The sequence below is a fragment of the Nerophis lumbriciformis genome, linkage group LG06 (assembly GCF_033978685.3).
Source record: "Nerophis lumbriciformis linkage group LG06, RoL_Nlum_v2.1, whole genome shotgun sequence".
Classification (NCBI taxonomy): Eukaryota; Metazoa; Chordata; class Actinopteri; order Syngnathiformes; family Syngnathidae; genus Nerophis; species Nerophis lumbriciformis.
In genome coordinates, this window is record NC_084553.2 from 31,523,583 (window position 1) to 31,543,769 (window position 20,187).

General features: G+C 38.1%; 1 protein-coding gene across 2 annotated transcripts; it reads left to right on the top strand.

The window, feature by feature from the left end:
* Positions 1 to 423: 423 nt before the first annotated feature.
* nrn1lb (neuritin 1-like b) lies at positions 424 to 18,710 on the top strand. Of its 2 annotated transcripts, XM_061964144.2 has the most exons (4): positions 424 to 471; positions 682 to 809; positions 3,752 to 3,899; positions 11,460 to 18,710. In XM_061964144.2, the coding sequence occupies exons 2-4, from the start codon at positions 752 to 754 to the stop codon at positions 11,761 to 11,763; spliced, it is 510 nt and encodes a 169-aa protein (XP_061820128.1). In that variant the 5' UTR covers positions 424 to 471; positions 682 to 751; the 3' UTR covers positions 11,764 to 18,710. The 2 variants fall into 2 exon arrangements, with proteins under 2 accessions (XP_061820128.1, XP_061820127.1); XM_061964143.2 differs by lacking the exon at positions 424 to 471 and having other exon boundaries at positions 647 to 809.
* Positions 18,711 to 20,187: the final 1,477 nt, after the last annotated feature.

Below are 20,187 nucleotides of genomic sequence, written 5' to 3' on the forward strand. Positions count from 1 at the left end.
GTCAGCGTACAGATGTGAACCGGGACTTACACTAATGCATAGTGTCAGCCATCTGTGGAAGAACTGTCATGTGGGATTTGGAGGGGTATGAAGGAAGAGGATGGTAAGGTAAGGGAATGTGGCTGTCCGTCTTATAATGGAGTGTCTTTCTGTGGAACAACTTAGCTTGGCTCACACATGAGTTGGTTCTCTTGTCCGCTGCCACGTTGAACCCTAAGGTTGTTTACATTCTCCAACAACACTCATTGTCATGTATCCACCTCCCGTCATTACACTTGATAGCAATGGCGAAAGGCAGGATTTAGTTGCAGATCAGTGTTTGTTGCTTGTTGTGCCACGCTATTACTCATCCCACTATATGTATTTTCATTGTGTCACACAGGTCCTAAATACCAAAGACCGGAAATTAGAATGCTTTAATCCAACGTGCTGTGTTGGGATGTGTGCTGCAATTGGTCCAGCCCTCTCATGGTGCGCAAGCGCACACACACACACACACACACACACACACACACACACACACACACACACACACACACACACACACACACACACACACACACACACACTAATCCAGCTGGGTTGTGCCTGGGTTGGGTGTTCGGTAGTTTTGCAATCTCATGAATTCCCAACGGATGGTGGCAGACAGGACGCATCACATTTTGTGGATTTTCCATCCAGCAGGAGTGTAACATCAGAGCCTCTCTACTTTGGAGGAGGCACTTAGCTGTGCAGGACTCCGCTGAAGCCAATGATGAAGTCCCAGGCAGGCGCCACGGCGTTACTGCTGCCAATCGCCTTGTGTCTTGGTAAGATTATTTTGGTCAAGTTTCCACGTTGTTCCGTTTTGTGAGTTGTTCTGTTTTCCCCTCTTGGATCCTGAATTTGAATAGACATTTACTTTATCTACAAAGTAGTTATACTAACTGATAAAATACATTACATCCAGGGAAACCGAAGAGAGCATGGCCGCAGCCATAACTTATCTTACTTTCAAGCATTACAATGTGAATGTTATAAATTGTCTCTGAACAGCATTTAAAGCATTGAAGTTCATCACTAAATGTGGGCATACACGTGCTCTAGCTGTCCAGCAACTAAAGTCAGATTGATTGCAGACTAAACGGAAGTGTGACATAGATTACCAACTAAAGTCATTCTCTGCATATCGCAGGAATATTCAACTAAATTGTTTTGGGGGTCACCTTTTCAGAAGGCTAAGGACTGGCAGGCAGGACTTCTCCCTTCACTATCAGTCTTATTCTGTATATTCTACAGAAGACATTTGATTTTGATCAATTTATTTTGTCAAAGATACAGGAGCGCTCTGCTGTTTTTAAGGACCTTGTGCAAAATTGTGAAAAAAAATGTAACTACCAAAAAAGAGATGACTTCAAGATGTGCCTTGAGGAACGCCTCAGTTATGTAAATCCCAATTTTGGACCCCAGTGTTCTATGTTTGCTAGCAAGGTTAGAATGTCAATGCAGGGATCTGCCAATTGATTGATTGATTGAGACTTTTATTAGTAGATTGCACAGTACAGTAAATATTCCGTACAATTGACCACTAAATGTTAACACCCGAATAAGTTTTTCTACTTGTTTAAGTCGGGTCCACGTTAATCAATTCATGGTAATGTGTTTGCAGTTGTACAAAATGTTTGTCTCCCAAGTTTTGAACTGAACTTTGGGGCCGGTATGGTCTCATTCCCTGGCTGGATTGGAACCTGGGGGCGCCAGTCGATTAGCCATGGCATACAGCATAAAACAACTGGCAGGCCTGCAAGTTCAATTAAAAAACAAATTAGAAGAGACACTTTTGCAGAAGAACACAAAAGCACTGTCGTACTCTAGAGCAGTGGTTCTCAAATGGGGGTACGCGTACCCCTGGGGGTACTTGAAGGTATGCCAAGGGGTATGTGAGATTTTTTTTAAATATTCTAAAAATAGTAACAATTCAAAAATCCTTTATAAATATAAATAAAAACCTATCTTTTTTTCCAAATAGTTCAAGAAAGACCACTACAAATGAGCAATATTTTGCGCTGTTATACTATTTAATACATCAAAAATTGATGACATAGTGCTGTATTTTACTTTTTTATCTCTTTTTTTCAACCAAAAATGCTTTGGTCTGATTAGGGGGTACTTGAATTCGAAAAAAATTTCACAGGGGGTACATCACTGAAAAAAGGTTGAGAACCACTGCTCTAGAGAATCTTTGACTAGCTTTTTGGCAGTAGGTCCATAAAAACAGCTGAGCGCTCCTGTTGCATAGACAGGGTTATTATACCCCAATATTGAATAATGCAAACAAAAATCAAATATCCTCTGTAGAGGATGTTGGGTCTCAAGAATATACAAAATAAGAACATGTATTGACCGTGTGCATTACATACTGTGGCTCACTTTTCATTTGGATCATGTATACATTGTGACATTTATGACCATGACACATATACAGTAGAAAAAGTGTCATTAGTGGAGGATGCCAGAGGAGGTACATTTAAGGTTTCTTAGTCTGTGTGGTGTACCAGGCCTTACAGAAGTTGTGATAATCCAAAAATACCCGTGGAGCACAGAGAACATTCATAAGGAATGTGGAAGGGATGGGCCTGACTCCCAATTTCAATTTCAATTTCCTTTATTTAACCAGGGAAAGACTCATTGAGATTGAAAATCTCTTTCAAGAGCGACCTGACAAAGAGGGCGGCACAAACAAAGTTACAATAATAATTACAACAAGACAATACAACAGAACAACAGCAGTCATACTACAACAGGTCAAAAATTATTTAAAACGATTAAGTATAAATTCAATTTAAAAGCAAGTACATTTCCCTAGAGAACTGGTTTCTCGATCTTTTAAAAATGGACTCAAACTCCCCCAAAGTGGTAGTACATACAGTAGCACCTCCCCCAATATGCCCTGCACTCCAGAGGTCGTCTCCCATCTTGTCTGTGGGATGCGGTTATCCATCCATCCATCCATTTTCTACCGCGTATTCCCTTTGGCGTCGCGGGGGGCGCTGGAGCCTATGTCAGCTACAATCGGGCGGAAGGCGGGGTACACCCTGGACAAGTCGCCACCTCATCGCAGGGCCAACACAGATAGACAGACAACATTCACACTCACATTCACACACTAGGGCCAATTTAGTGTTGCCAATCAACGTATCCCCAGTTATGTTAGCATATATTTGTCTGTAGCATTTTATGGTCATACTATATTACCCGACCGCAATGATGGATCACTGTTTATGGCACTGGCGTTTGGCCGTGGCATGAACCTCTTTTGACCTGGCTTGGTCCCTCACCTCAACATCAAATTAATTAATTGATAACAATTATAATTATTTATACTATTCACTCACAAAAAAAAGGAACACTGCCGACCAGCTAGCTACATTGTACTGGCCCAGCAGCTCACATTGCTAAATGAGTGTGAAACCCACCAGCATGGTAGCGAAATCATATCTTTTCAGAAGGAATAGAGGTGTTTTTTGTATTTGATCAATGCAGTCAGCCTTTGCTTATGTAAGCCCACAATGATTTAGGCTTTCACAATGTGTAATCCCTCCAGATGAATACAACGCAACATATTTTTGCATCTATTTGATCCTTACAAGCATCAGTCTTCACGGGCAAATAGGCATTTATTGTACAAAGGAAAACCTCAAATGAACCACATTCATATTTTCTGCTCTTTTCCGTGTCATGTGCTTTTATTAAAACCTCTCCTCTTCTGCAGGCTTGGTCCGCATCTGTAATGGAGCAGCTATTTCAATTTCATGTGGGTCCATCTACAAGAGTTTTGCCCAGTGTTTGCTGACACTCGGGGACAGTTTGGTGGACACACAAAAAGATCAGGACATGCAGGACATTGATGCTATCTGCAGGTGAGATGTGTCGGTCACCCACTCTTGTTTCTCTTTTGCTTTTATGACTTTTAGGCAGACAAGACTGACAAACTATGTATTGTAATGCAGTCAAAAGCTTGTGTGATCTAGTATGTTCTTGACATCGTCCATCTGAACCGTCTTATCAGCAGCGTTGCCACTGATTACTCTTTTAAAAAGTTACTTAGTAACTTTTTGGATTATTTAATTTTAAAAGTACCTAAATCAGATTACTAGTTAAAAGGTCAAAATAATGGCTGTATTTACAGCAATTTGTGTTGCTTGCTGTAGAGTATGTATTAGATAAGGGGCGCAGGTGTGATTTTGGAACTGGGGGGAACCAACTAGTACTGTTTCTACAAGTTTTACTACTACTGTGCTACCTCTGTTTGCAAACTGCCCACATTTAGTATTATTCGGGTTGTTGATGAAATGTTTTCGCCAATATATTGCCCCGGTTTTAGTATACTGCGACAACTTATTGTACAACTATCTAGTAGATGTTCTGAAAAAAATCGATTAACATGAGAATTGCGATTTTTATTCTTTCTGTTACTAATTTGATAAATAGATTAAAAAAAATAAATAACACAAAACAAAAATACATACAGTAGCCAATGGTGACGTCCACTTGACTCTCTTCTTCCTCTCCTTCCTCATCTTTGCCAATGTCTTTTGCATCACTTTCTTCATGTAAAAATAAGATGGATACATTTTCTGTCTAGGGCTGGGGTGCCAAACTTTATGCCTCCAAAGGCCAAAATTAAAATGTGTTTATGGGCCATGGACCAAACACAACATTTTAAACGAACAGACTGAATGAAGCATTTAGACCCATACCCACATACTGTATATGTAAAGGTGAAACTCAGAATATGTGAATATCATGCAACGGTTTGTTTAATCCACCAATTATATTTACAAGGTGAAAGTAATTTATGACATAGGCTTATAACATGGAACTCAAAATATTATAAGCCTACTTTTGGTATCATTTTGATGATTATGACTTACAGTTTAAGAAAACCCTGAATTGAAAATCTCATAAAAATTGGGGTTTTCAAAAACTGTAAGCTATGATCATCAAAACGATAACAAATAAAGGCTCGACATATCTCACTTTGCAATTAATGAATTTTAATCACATATTACTTTCCCGTTTGAAGGTTAATTGCTGACATGAATGAACCTTTACATTTTTTGAGTTTCACCTGCATAAGCTATAAGGTACATTCGAAAGATAGCAACTAGTTAGCCTTGCGGACATGCCATCAATGATTGTGTGAGCTTGAAAGAGATCAGTAAGATATGTATTGAATTTGGGAAACTACTATTTGGCGGGCCAAACAAAATGACTTGCCGGGCCAAATTCGGTCCCTGGGCCCCCTTTTGGGTACCTCTTGTCAAGATAAAGAATTCCATGCATTGGTGACTCAGTCTGTGCTTTTCTTTATTGAGTAGAGTTGCAAAAAAAACACAGTAGGGTCAATGTAAGTTACCAGTGCCAGCACCTTGTTTTCCTGAATGTAATTGTGTTTCACACCTTCTTCATCAATGGAGCTGGGAATTGATAAGATTTTTTCGGTTCCGATTCTGCTTAATGATTTGGTTCTTTATCGGTTCTCTTATCGATTCTTGTTTGGGAAAAAAAAGACAAAGAAAAGGTGGATTAACATCCATTTAGTTTAGTTAAGAGGTAACATGACCTTAGAAAGCCTACAGTGAGGTTTTACGAAGCACATACGTAGCATAGAAAAAATACCTAATTGAAAATAAATATAAGAAATTAATATTCTTCTGTAGAATGTAACAAAATGAATCAGGTGGAATTTACACAAGAAGGAAACATTTTGTAACATTTGATATTAACTTATTACATGCAAAGTGAGATATGTCAAGCCTTGTATTTATTATAATTTTGATGAGTATGGCTTAAAGTTTATGAAAACCTTGAATTGAAATCTCAAATGTGGGGTTTCAAAAACTGTAAGCCATAATCATCAAACATACAGGTAAAAGCCAGTAAATTAGAATATTTTGAAAAACTTGATTTATTTCAGTAATTGCATTCAAAAGGTGTAACTTGTACATTATATTTATTCATTGCACACAGACTGATGCATTCAAATGTTTATTTCATTTAATTTTGATGATTTGAAGTGGCAACAAATGAAAATCCAAAATTCCGTGTGTCACAAAATTAGAATATTACTTAAGGCTAATACAAAAAAGGGATTTTTAGAAATGTTGGCCAACTGAAAAGTATGAAAATGAAAAATATGAGCATGTACAATACTCAATACTTGGTTGGAGCTCCTTTTGCCTCAATTACTGCGTTAATGCGGCGTGGCATGGAGTCGATGAGTTTCTGGCACTGCTCAGGTGTTATGAGAGCCCAGGTTGCTCTGATAGTGGCCTTCAACTCTTCTGCGTTTTTGGGTCTGGCATTCTGCATCTTCCTTTTCACAATAACCCACAGATTTTCTATGGGGCTAAGGTCAGACGGGTAGATTTTGCGCTGTGTGCAGGTGCCAAGTCCTGTTGGAACTTGAAATCTCCATCTCCATAGAGCAGGTCAGCAGCAGGAAGCATGAAGTGCTCTAAAACTTGCTGGTAGACGGCTGCGTTGACCCTGGATCTCAGGAAACAGAGTGGACCGACACCAGCAGATGACATGGCACCCCAAACCATCACTGATGGTGGAAACTTTACACTAGACTTCAGGCAACGTGGATCCTGTGCCTCTCCTGTCTTCCTCCAGACTTTGGGACCTCGATTTCCAAAGGAAATGCAAAATTTGCATGGTTGGGTGATGGTTTGGGGTGCCATGTCATCTGCTGGTGTCGGTCCACTCTGTTTCCTGAGATCCAGGGTCAACGCAGCCGTCTACCAGCAAGTTTTAGAGCACTTCATGCTTCCTGCTGCTGACCTGCTCTATGGAGATGGAGATTTCAAGTTCCAACAAGACTTGGCGCCTGCACACAGCGCAAAATCTACCCGTGCCTGGTTTACGGACCATGGTATTTCTGTTCTAAATTGGCCCGCCAACTCCCCTGACCTTAGCCCCATAGAAAATCTGTGGGGTATTGTGAAAAGGAAGATGCAGAATGCCAGACCCAAAAACGCAGAAGAGTTGAAGGCCACTATCAGAGCAACCTGGGCTCTCATAACACCTGAGCAGTGCCAGAAACTCATCGACTCCATGCCACGCCGCATTAACGCAGTAATTGAGGCAAAAGGAGCTCCAACCAAGTATTGAGTATTGTACATGCTCATATTTTTAATTTTCATACTTTTCAGTTGGCCAACATTTCTAAAAATCCCTTTTTTGTATTAGCCTTAAGTAATATTCTAATTTTGTGACACACGGAATTTTGGATTTTCATTTGTTGCCACTTCAAATCATCAAAATTAAATGAAATAAACATTGAATGTATCAGTCTGTGTGCAATGAATAAATATAATGTACAAGTTACACCTTTTGAATGCAATTACTGAAATAAATCAAGTTTTTCAAAATATTCTAATTTACTGGCTTTTACCTGTATAACAAATAAAGGCTTGACATATCTCACTTTGCATGTAATGAGTTAATACCACATATTAGTTTTACATTTTAAGTGGATTGCTGACATGAATGGACTTTTACACAACATTCTAACTTTTTGAGTTTCACCTATATAACGGAAATGACTGAGTAAAAATGTTGTTGGAGGAAAAGGTGCAACTTGTCTCTGACTACAATTCAAAATTGACTTACTGAATATTAGGAGTGTCTACTGCAGCAAATAAATGCAATCTTTTGACCACAAACTTAGATGCTGCTTGGTGACATTTGTCTAGCGGCAGACGTAAACTGGAGCGAGTACTGCCTGCCTCGGAGCCAGTCAGAATCTGTCTCCCGTCATTCTCATCTAAATGAGAAGGCATTCATTTCAATTTAACAAATAATAGCGCTAAAATGATAGGAGGTGTTAGTTAGTACCTGTTCAGATGACGTGCTGACACTGCTGCTGGGATGAGATAGGAGCGGTTAAAAACGCGATTTTCATTTATAATTATTGCATGCTGTGTGTTCAAATGCTTCAGTACATTGCTCGTATGGCCCCCTCTTGATGAACTAGCAGCCTTATAATTATTACAAGGAGCGCTGTTGCAATGCTTTTCTTGTAAAAATACAGTCAACTTTAGAGCGTTTGTTCCGCCCGGTCTCCGCCATTTCGTGATCTTACGGCACCACGCATGTTGCGTAATGAAGTCATCCCCAACCCGGAAGAATCGTTAAGGGAACCGTTTGAAAAAATGGCAAGAGATTCCAAGGAATTGATACACATCCTTATTCATTAAAGTACGAAGGTGCCATCCGCTTGGCTCTCTTCTTCACTTCCTCCCTTTCTCCACACTGCCGTCTTTGCCAGCAAGAGCCTTTTTTATCGTTTTTTTGCACCAATCTGTACATTGATTATCTACGGCTTGTCCCTCTCAGAGCTGCGGGGATGGCTGTAGCCTATCCCAATTGCATTCGGCATGGAAAACTATAATCATTCCTTATAACACAGGTGTCATACTCATGGCCAGTGGGCCTAATCTGGCCCAACACAGTTTTATATGGCCTGTGAAATCCTGGAAATGATGTGTCAGAAAAGTACTTTATCTTTTCTTACTACACTGAACAAAATGATAAACGCAACACTTTTGTTTTTGCTCACCATATTTCATGAGTTAAACTCAAAGATCTCAAACCTATTCCTCAAAGACCTATTCGTCTCAAAAATTGTTCTGTCTAAATCTGTGTTAGTGAGCATTTCTTCTTTGCTAATCCATACCACCTCACAGAAGTAAGCATATCAAGATGCTGATTAATCAGAATGATTATTGCACAGGTGTGCCTTAGGCTGCCCACAATAAATGGCCACTCTGAAATGTGCAGTTTTATCACAGCACAGTGCCACAGATGTTGCAAGTTTTGAGAGAGCGTCCAGTTGGCATGCTGACTGCATGAATGTCCACCGGAGCTGTTGCTCGTTAATTGAATGTTAATTTCTCTACCATAAATAAGCCTTCTCCAAAGGCGTTTCAGAGAATTTGGCAGTACATCCAACCGGCCTCACAACCGCAGACCATGTGTAACCACACCAGCCTAGGACCTCCACATCCAGCAGGTGCACCTCCATGATTGTGTGAAACCAGCAACTCGGACAGCTGCTGCAACAATTGGTTTGCATAATCAAATAATTTCTGCACAAAACTCTGATAACTGGGTCTCGACCTGACTGCAGTTTGTCGTCGTAACCGACTTGAGTGGGCAAATGCTCACATTGGATGGTGTCTAGCACGTTTGAGAGGTGTTCTCTTCACGGATGAATCCCGGTTTTCACTATTCAGGAAAGATGGCAGACAGCGTGTGTGGCGTTGTGTGGTAGAGCATTTTTTTTATGTCAACATTGTGAATCGAGTGGGGTGGGGACAACAATGTTATGGACAAGGAACACAAGTGCATTTTATTAATTGCATTATGAATGCAAAGAGATAACGTGACGAGATCCTGAGGCCCATTGTTGTGCCATTTACCCGAGACCATCACCTCATGTTGCAGAATGACAATGTACGGCCCAACGTTGCAAGGATCTGCACACAATTCCTGGAAGCTGAAAACATCCCAGTTATTGCAAGGCCAGCATTCTCACCGGACATGTCACCAATTGAGCATGTGTGGGATGCTGTGGATCGGCGTATACAACAGCGTGTTTCAGTTCCAGCAACTTCACAAAGCCATTGTAGAGGAGTGGACCAACATTCCACAGGCCACAATCAATTACCTGATCAAGTCTATGCAAAGAAGATGTGTTCCACTGCGTGAGGCAAAAGGTGGTCACACCAGATACTGACTGCTTTTCTGATGCCCCCCTCCCCCCAGATCCCCAATAAAGCAAAACTGCACAATATTTGAGAGGAATAGGTATTTTGTGTATATAGTAAAAGTTAAAGATCTTTGAGTTTAAATAATGAAAAATGGTAGCAAAAACAAAAGTGTTGCGTTTATATTTTTGTTCAGTATAAGTATATTCATTCTATTTATTTTGACAGAAATAGCTGCACTACATGCAATTGCATATCTTTTAAACTTAAATATTACCTAATAATGCAAATATGTTAGATTATCATACATTCCAAAAACATTGTTTAAATAAAAATAAATCTCAAATATCTGCTTTACTTATGATTTCAAAGGAAGTTATCCATCAAATTGTACTCTGTAAAAATGACAATATAATTTTTAGTAAAAAAAAAACAATCGCCAGAATTTTACCGTACATTTACATTAATACACAGTAAAAACACAATTTTTTAGATTTTATGATAAAAAACTGGCAGCTTTGTGACCAGATTTTTACCGTAAAAATATGTTAATGTTTTTACATTTACAGTACAGTGATATGCTGTAAAAAAAACACGTGGATTTTACTGTAAAATTCTGGCGTCTGAGCTGACAATTTTTTGCTGTAAAATCTACACATTTTTCTTTTACAGTGTACATAAAAAAAAAAAATCAATCAATTACAAGGGCAATTTTGTGATACTATGGTGAATCCCTACCTATTATTCACTGTTACAAACGGCAGCTATACTTGCTATATAGCCCTCAATGAAAATGAGTTTGTCACCCCTGTATGCATTTTATACAGGTATAATTGTTTTGTTGTTTTTTTTAACATACAAATTAAAGGATTGCTTTGAATTTATAAGTCAAGGTAACGAACAGATATTTAAGTATGTATTTTGTTGTTTACAAAAACAAATACAGTATATAATATAATATTTGTTGCAATATCAGATACTATTAAAGTTTAAAATATATGCAATTTCATGTAGTAGATATTTTTTTTGTATATACATACAGTAAGGTATATTAAGTACTTAATTGACAAACTATGTCCAGGCGTTTGCGGTCCACATAATATAATGTGGCGAGCCTTGAGTTTGACACTTGTGACATAGGCAATAATTGTGTAATAATATCTTGAAGCATTACATTTATATTCATATATGGACACCGTTAGAAACGGGTGATGTTGCTCTCAACGAAAAGGAGTTTGACACCTTTGCACGTCTGTACAATAAAAACTGTGAAAATGAATACATGCATGTTAAGTGTTCAGTGTCGGCAAAACAACAATGGTGGTGAAACATAGATGCTACCATTGTGTTTCTTTACAGCAAGTGTGCATTTTCTATACAGCTGATGCAATCACATACAGTATTTATAGTCATAAATAACGTTTTGTATCAGACCCAGTGCTGATGTAGGTATCGTAATGTTTCTTTACAAAGCCGCCAACTACCCTTACATGCATATTGCAGCATGTTTGTACGCAGAAAATGTTTTAACTAGTTCACTATTTCTTATTGCTTATGTCATCCTTGTTCTTGAAGACCATATTTATATATTCATAAAAATATTCTCTCTTCTGTGTCAACATTATATTTCTTTAAGTGTTTTTCCTATCCAAGGGCAGCCCTCACAACTGTGACTTCTTCCTTTTTCCCCCCCTTTTAAAGGTCTTGGAATGACTTCCATGTTTGTGCCAACACAGCCATGTCTGGCTGCCCCAGAGAAGCAGCAGCAGTGTGGGAGTCCCTAAGACAAGAGTCCAGGAAGGCCCAGTTCTCTGGAAACCTCTATGACATGTGTGCCAGCCTCACCACCCTGGCTCCCAGCACCGTGCCTGCACCCCTGACCCCTCCCACCTCAGAACAGACCAATCAGGAAACACTAAAGGGTCGAACGTACCAATGGCGCCCTGCCCTCACTATGACGCTCTTTCCAATATGTAGCACTTTGTTAATGCAGCTCAGGCTCTAGTTAAGTCATAATCATTTGTACTCATGTTTGCTCAGAGACATTTGTTTTGTTTGTTTGCACTTGTTTATTTTATTCTTGCATATATTATTACTTTGTTTATGCCATGAGTGTTGACAGAAATGCATCTTTAACAAGATAAAGATGATCATAGCTTTATTTTAATTTAATTTTTCAATCACACAGTGGATTTTGACCCTGGGCTCACAGGTCGGTCGCATTTGTGATTATAGGTCTCAATACCAAAATCAAGAATCTAGAGACAGAATCAGAAAGACATATTGTTTCTTTTGTTTCAGCTTTGAAATATATTTTAGTACCATCAGATGAAATCCTAGAGAAGTTGACCTAATTTAAGAAATGCAACTTTCAGCTTTTAAATGAACAACAGCTAATGTCACTAATGTTAATTCATGTAAACAATTAAGATGATATAGTACATTTATAATACATACATTAAAAAATATGTACGGAAATGTATTTTATTTTTCCCATCTAATATATGGGCAGAACAGGGGTTAGTGCGTGTGCCTCACAATAAGAAGGTCCTGGGTTCAATCCCTGGGCTCGGGGTCTTTCTGTGTTAAGTTTGCATGTTCACCCCGTGACTGCGTGGGTTCTGTCCGGGTACTCCGGCTTCCTCTCACCTCCAAAAACATGCACCTGGGGATAGGTTGATTGGCATCACCAAGTGTGTGTTGTTTGTCTATCTGTGTTGGCCCTGTGATGAGGTGGCGACTTGTCAAGGGTGTACCCCGCCTTCCGCCCGAGTGCAGCTGGGATAGGCTCCAGCACCCCTCGCGATCCCGAAAGGGACAAGTGGTAAAAAATGGACAGATGGATAGATGGCATTTAATATACAGTATACATAAGAGCACAAATTAATTGTTATATACAGTACAGGCCAAACGTTTGGACACACCTTCTCATTTCAATGCGTTTTCTTTATTTTCATGACTACTTACATTGTAGATTGTCACTGAAGGCATCCAAACTATGACACCTGTGAAGTGAAAACAATTTCAAATGACTACCTCTTGAAGCTCATCGAGAGAATGCCACGAGTGTGCAAAGCAGTAATCAGAGCAAAAGGTGGCTATTTTGAAGAAACTAGAATATAAAACATGTTTTCAGTTATTTCACCTTTTTTTGTTAAATACATACATCCACATGTTTTCATTCATAGTTTTGATGCCTTCAGTGACAATCTACAATGTAAATAGTCACGAAAATAAATAAAACGCATTGAATCAGGAGAAGGTGTGTCCAAACTTTTGGCCTGTACTGTATATATAAATGTACTAAATGATACTCTTTAGCCCGGCAAATTTTTTTTATAAATGTATATTTACGATAACATTACAAAAAAGTTTTAGCTTTTTGAGATTTAACTTTTGGTGGGGATATTTTTTCTGTGCGCGCGTGCAGTCTTAATACTCTTAAAACGGTTTCATAACAATCGTGGCATGAGTAGATTAATCTCGTCTGTCGTTATTCATCCACTGCTGTGCAGCATGCTACAGTGCTCCTCCAAAACCAAAGAAACAGTCTTGAGCCCTCAGAGGACCTGTGTGGCAGACTCAGAGCAAAGAGGAGCACTTGCCATTGTCACTAACATGACGCCATGTGAGATCACGTGACGGCTAATACATTTTTTTTTTTAAATGTCGGTCAGAAGTGAGCGCGCCAACACTGCAGTAGGAAGAATATTAAGAAGTAGCAGCTGCTGCTGAACCAGCCATTGTGTCCTGTTATATAAAAGATTCACTTACAATAAAGTCAATGCAGGCTGGCACCATGCAGTGTCTGCATAATAACACAAACAAGGTCAGTCATTATTTTAACTCACTTTTATGTACTTCAACTAAGTTGATTAAAGGTGTAAAGAAATGATAGCAGTGTTGATGTGGCTTAAGCTTGGCTACATGTTAAAGGTATTTTTGTGCAATTTACTAGAACTCACATTATGACATGCTGTCAACATGTTGAGCAATAATCTACAGTATTTATGAATAATCTCATGAATACACACTACATTAATCCGTATGGAACTTCCCAAAACATTCGCAAGTGAAAAAGTACTCTGAGATCACAGTTTGAAGACCTCCACCCCAAATAGTTAAAAAGTTCTTAATCTTGACGATGAACCGGATCACCCCCCAAATGTAGTCACTTGTTCCTCATATCAGTGGTTCTCAAATGGGGGTACGTGTACCCCTGGGGGTACTTGAAGGTATGCCAAGGGGTACGTGAGATTTTTTTTAAATATTCTAAAAATAGCAACAATTCAAAAATCCTTTATACATATATTTATTGAATAATACTTCAACAAAATATGAATGAAAGTTCATAAACTCAGTAAAGCACAAGCTCAGGTTTCTCACTAAAATGTCTGTCAAAAAGAACTGAAAAGAAATGCAACAATGCAATATTCAGTGTTGACAGCTAGATTTTTTGTGGACATGTTCCATATATATTGATGTTAAGGATTTCTTTTTTTGTGAAGAAATGTTTAGAATTAAGTTCATGAATCCAGATGGATCTCTATTACAATACCTAAAGAGGGCACTTTAAGTTGATGATTACTTCAATGTGTAGAAATCTTTATTTATAGTTGAACCACTTGTTTATTTTTCAACAAGTTTTTTGTTATTTTTATATCTTTTTTTCCCAAATAGTTCAAGAAAGACCACAACAAATGAGCAATATTTTGCACTGTTATACAATTGAATAAGTCAGAAACTGATGACATAGTGCTGTATTTTACTTCTTTATCTCTTTTTTTTCAACCAAAAATGCTTTGCTCTGATTAGGGGGTACTTGAATTAAAAAAATGTTCACAGGGGGTACATCACTGAAAAAAGGTTGAGAACCACTGCCTTATATCATATTTGACATTTCCTGACACTTTAGTCAAAATGTGCCCATCACCTTTTGAGCTATATACAGTGGAATGAAAGAAACAGAGTGAACCCTCTTGACAGTCATCCAATGTCTTTGTCTCTGTGGGTGGATGCAGGGCCACAAGCATATACACATGGAAGTTAAAGCTTGTAACGTAAACGTACGGTAACGTGGTAGAAATTATCTGGATCAGCACCAAAATTTAATGACTTGTTTCTTAATCCATTTTGAACATTTCCTGAAAGTTTAGTCAAAATGTGCTTGTAACTTTTTGGGTTATCTATTGTGTAATGAAAGAAAGGGAGTGAACCCTCTCTTCAGTCCTCCACTGTCTTTGTCTTTGCTGGGCTGCTAAAACACACGCACGCACACACACACACACACACACACACACACACACACACACACACACACACACACACACACACACACACACACACACACACACACACACACACACACACACACACACACACACACACCAATGTAAACATAAGGAATCGTAGTAGAAAGTTTCATGACAATTCACCCATCATTTTTGGAGTTATTGCTGACTAACTGACAGAGGATTACATACAGCAACTTCCTGGCGAAAGAATCGACACTTTTATTTCTTATATTAAAAACAACATTAAGAACACATTTGCCCAGTATTCCTGTTTAGCTCAACTCTTATTTACCTTTTATCATATTTATATATGATAAAACGGCACATGTCTGAATGATTAACAAGTTGGCAAATGGCCTCTCAGGCAGGAGATTGTATGGATGATATGATTTGGTATGGATCTTCGTCGTTTAGGCATATAGCATGAAGTTGCATGGGTTTTTTCCTCACAAAAATGTTTTGTAATTAGAGGGTTTAAATTGTTGAATGTTTGTTTATCTACATCTGTCCTGCTATTGGGGTTGCTGGTGGAAAGACCAAAAGTTCCCTATTTCTGTAAAAATGTCCCTTATTTTCAAATGCCTGTCCCTGCAAACGAGGGATACGAGGTAGGGGTTACACCCTGGAATGATTGTCAGTCAATCACAGGCAGATATACACAATAACCTTTCACACTTACATTTACACGGTCACTGTGATACTTTATATCAGGGGTGTCAAACTCATTTTAGATCGGGGGCCACCTGGAAAAAAATATACTCCCAAGTGGGCCGGACCGGTTAAATCACGGCACAATAACTTAAAAGTAAAGACAACTTCAGCTTGTTTTCTTTGTTTGAAAATAGAACAAGCACATTCTGAAATTGTACAAATCATAATGTTGTTGTTGGTTTTTTTTTTTTTACAATTACCTGTTGCGGTTAATAGTATATATACTTTATTTGTCATTATTTATATTTTCTGAATAAATTATGTGATAATGTTCATCGGTCAAGTCTTTGGTGTTAATTTTCAATCTATCAAGACAAAAAATTGGTAACACTTTAGTATGGGGAACACATATTCACCATTAATTAGTTGCTTATTAACATGCAAATTAGTAACATATCGGCTCTTAATTAGTCATTATTAAGTACTTATTAATGCCTTATTCTGCATATCCATTAACTAAGAGTGTTCCCTCAATAACCTCAGAATTATTGCTTATAAGTAACCCTAACCCTAACCCTAACCCTTATATGTTCCCCTAGTGTCCAAATAACTCTAAATTTAGTCTTTGTTACTTTAATAAGCAACTAATTAATGGTGAATATGTTCCCCATACTAAAGTGTTACCAAAAAATGTATATAAAAATCCAATAACAGTATGTTATTTATGCAGTTTATAATTTTCCTCGACTGATGTACTAACATGTGGTTTATTTTGTACATATGTAGCATCATCTACAAAGATACAAAGAATTGCTATTGCGACATCCAGTGGACAGATTTAGAACAACTGTTTTTTTCATTAAAACATTTCAGGGTAATTTTTATACTTAGCAAACTCATCCCGCGGGATAAAACTTGTTCGCGAGCCTAGGTTAGACACCCCTGCTTTATATTCTACATAGAGATGTGTTGATCGATTGGTCACCGATCAGATTTTGGTCAAAAAGCATGCGATCGCTTTTGCGATTAAAGCCTTTTAATGCCGATCACAAATGCCGATTCTTTCTGAGTGACACTGTATTTATTGTTAGTCACGTGGCTGACAAGCGGCTAGTAGGGTGACCAGGTGTCCGGATTTAGGCCGGACAGTCCGGATTTTTAATGCCCTGTCCGGCGTCCGGCGCAGCTTCAAGCCGGACACGTATTTGTCCTCCTTTTTGAGGCACTAGGCTTGAAGAGCGGAGTTTTTTCATCTTTGCTGGGCTGCAGCGCGATAGCCAATCAAAGACCGTAAAAAATGCCCCCAACGCAGTAACGTATCAAATGATTGGCTAAGAGCTGTGTCGGATACAAATCTGCTTATCATTGGTTAAAAAAGTAAACAAGGGTCCATGTGCTGTTGCGGCATGACATTGACAGAAAGTTAGCATCATGCCAAAACGCAAGACCTCGTTTAATTCTGAATGGATAAAAGAGAACGAATTTATAACGAAAAGCAGCCGAGACTCATTCCATGGCTTCTGCACACTTTGTCGATGTGATGTCGACGTAAGTAGTCAGGGGAATGCTGCAATTGAACGGCATGCGGGTGCGCGGATAAACATAAAAGTAATAAACGTGCGGCAGGTACCTCTTCAATGAGGACATTTTTTCATGAAGTTTCGTCGCCCCTGGATGACAAGATAACCGCTGCGGAGCTGTGCAAGGTGTACCATGCTGTAAAGCAGTGGTTCTCAAATGGTACCCTGGGGGTATGTAATGTAATGTAAGTTCATAAACTGAACATCAAATCAAGTAGGCTATTCCATTCATTACCATAAACCCAGAGTTTCCCCCATGCCATGATGGTTTGACCCTCACTAAAATGTCTGTCAAAAAGAACTGTGAAAAGAAATGCAACAATGCAATATTCAGTGTTGACAGCTAGATTTTTTGTAGACATGTTCCATAAATATTGATGTTAAAGATTTCTTTTTTTGTGAAGAAATGTTTAGAATTAAGTTCCTGAATCCAGGTGGATCTCTATTACAATCCCCAAAGAGGGCACTTTAAGTTGATGATTACTATATGTGTAGAAATCTTTATTTATAATTGAATCACTTGTTTATTTTTCAACAAGTTTTTAGTTATTTTATATATATTTTTCCAAATAGTTCAAGAAAGACCACTACAAATGAGCAATATTTTGCACTGTTATACAATTTAATAAATCAGAAACTGATGACATAGTGCTGTATTTTACTTCTTTATCTCTTTTTTTCAACCAAAAATGCTTTGCTCTGATTAGGGGGTACTTGAATTAAAAAAATGTTCACAGGGGGTACATCACTGAAAAAAGGGTTGAGAACCACTGCTGTAAAGCATCACCAGTCCTACAGAAGTTTAGACTGCGGCATGAAAGTGGACCGGGAGATTTTCAGTGACTAGCCCACAGCTAAAGGGATGGCCTGTGGCCGAACAAAAGCCAAGGCATTGTGCGAGAACGTCATCGCTCACTATTCAGTACAGGAACATACCGACTACATAAAAGAAAACAACCTACCCTTTTCCGTGGCAACCGACGCCTCAAATAAAGGAACAAACAAGTGTTTTCCCATTGTGGTAAGGTATTTTCACTTTGATGAAGGCATCCAACATGTCCTGTTGGATTTTTATAGTGACAGCAACGAAACGTCAGAAGCCATAACAAACCAGCTGCTGGCAAAACTTGAGATGTCTGGCTTAGAGGTGAAAAACATGTCTGCATATGCAGCAGACAATGCCAGTGTCAATTGTGGCAAACATAACAGTGTGTATCAGAAGCTGAAACTGAGCCAAAAAGATGTGCTCCCTGCAAACTGTTTGGCCCATATTCTGCATAACGCAACCAGATATGCAGCAAGCAGCCTTGATGTTGATGTGGAAAATTTTTTGTGGCATTTTTCTTTTTATTATATATGTTAACTACATTTAAGTCCACACATGTTATGCTTTGTGGCACTCTGCACTTGAAAAGATTCATCTCAGTGGTCACTTTTTGAACACCACAAAGTATTGAATAAATACAAATACTGTTAACAAACACTTGACTTTAATATTTTTTCCTATTCAGCCACACAAACATCATCTTTAAACCACTCAAAATTGTACTATAAATAAGGTATACCAGAGTCCTATGTACACCATAGTAATTTATTGATATGCCGCATAATGTCCTCCTTTTTGGTGTCATGGAAATGGTCACCCTAGCGGCTAGCAGCTAATTATGTTTCTCCATAAAGTGTGGTGCCGCTCCCCTAAGTTGATAATTATCACCTCTATTATGGCAAATAAACTGCATTTCTAGGTATCCTCTTAAGTATCATTATTATGTAGCATTATCACACACAGAGAGCAGGCCAAGGGCAGGCAAGCTAATAGTGAAGCTAACTGCTAAGCTAGCTTTAAACAATAACAAAAAATGACAAAGTGTAGATGGAACTGTGTAACAACACAAACTAAGCAGCTATTAATGGGAAATTCAGAAATCGATTAATAAGAGTCTACAGAGAGGACAATACAACTATTGGTGGCTTGTTCAGTAATTACATTGGTGGTGTTGATACTAAGGGTAATATCAGTATATGCTCAATACTAAAGTGATTCAATCTATATTTCTATTTTTTTAAAAACATTTCTTTCTTTTTTTCTGTTTAAAAATTAAGGAAATAATTCATTGGAAACAGATGACTTTAAGGGCAAAAACCAGATTAATTTAATTAGAAGTAGGTTGCTTTTGCTTTTGTTAAGTTATTGTGTACAATTAACTTTGTTTTGCGCAAACAATTGTATGTAACAAAAGAGAATAAGGAACAAGTCAATAGCACTCACCATTTACAGTTAATACATGTGATCGATATCAGTATCGGCAAATCTCACCCATGGATGATTGGTAGGGGTGTGGGAAAAAATCGATTCAATTCAAATCGCGATTCTCACGTTGTACGATTCAGTATCGATTCTAATTTTTCAAAAATCGTTTTTTTTAACTTAATTTAAAAAACAAATTATTATTATTATTATTTTTTTTAATTAATGAATCCAACAAAACAACACACAGCAATACCATAACAATGCAATCCAATTCCAAAACCAAACCCGACCCAGCAACACTCAGAACTGCAATAAACAGAGCAATTGAGAGGAGACACAAACACGACTCAGAACTATCCAAAAGTAGTGAAACAAAAATGAATATTATCAACAACAGTATCAATATTAGTAACAATTTCAACATAGCAGTGATTAAAAATCCCTCATTGACATTATCATTAGACATTTATAAAAAAAATAAAAAAATAAAAATAAAAATGAACAATAGTGTCACAGTGGCTTACACTTGCATCCCATCTCATAAGCTTGACAACACACTGTGTCCAATATTTTCACAAAGATAAAATAAGTCATATTTCTGGTTAATTTAATAGTTAAAACAAATTTACATTATTGCAATTAGTTGATAAAAC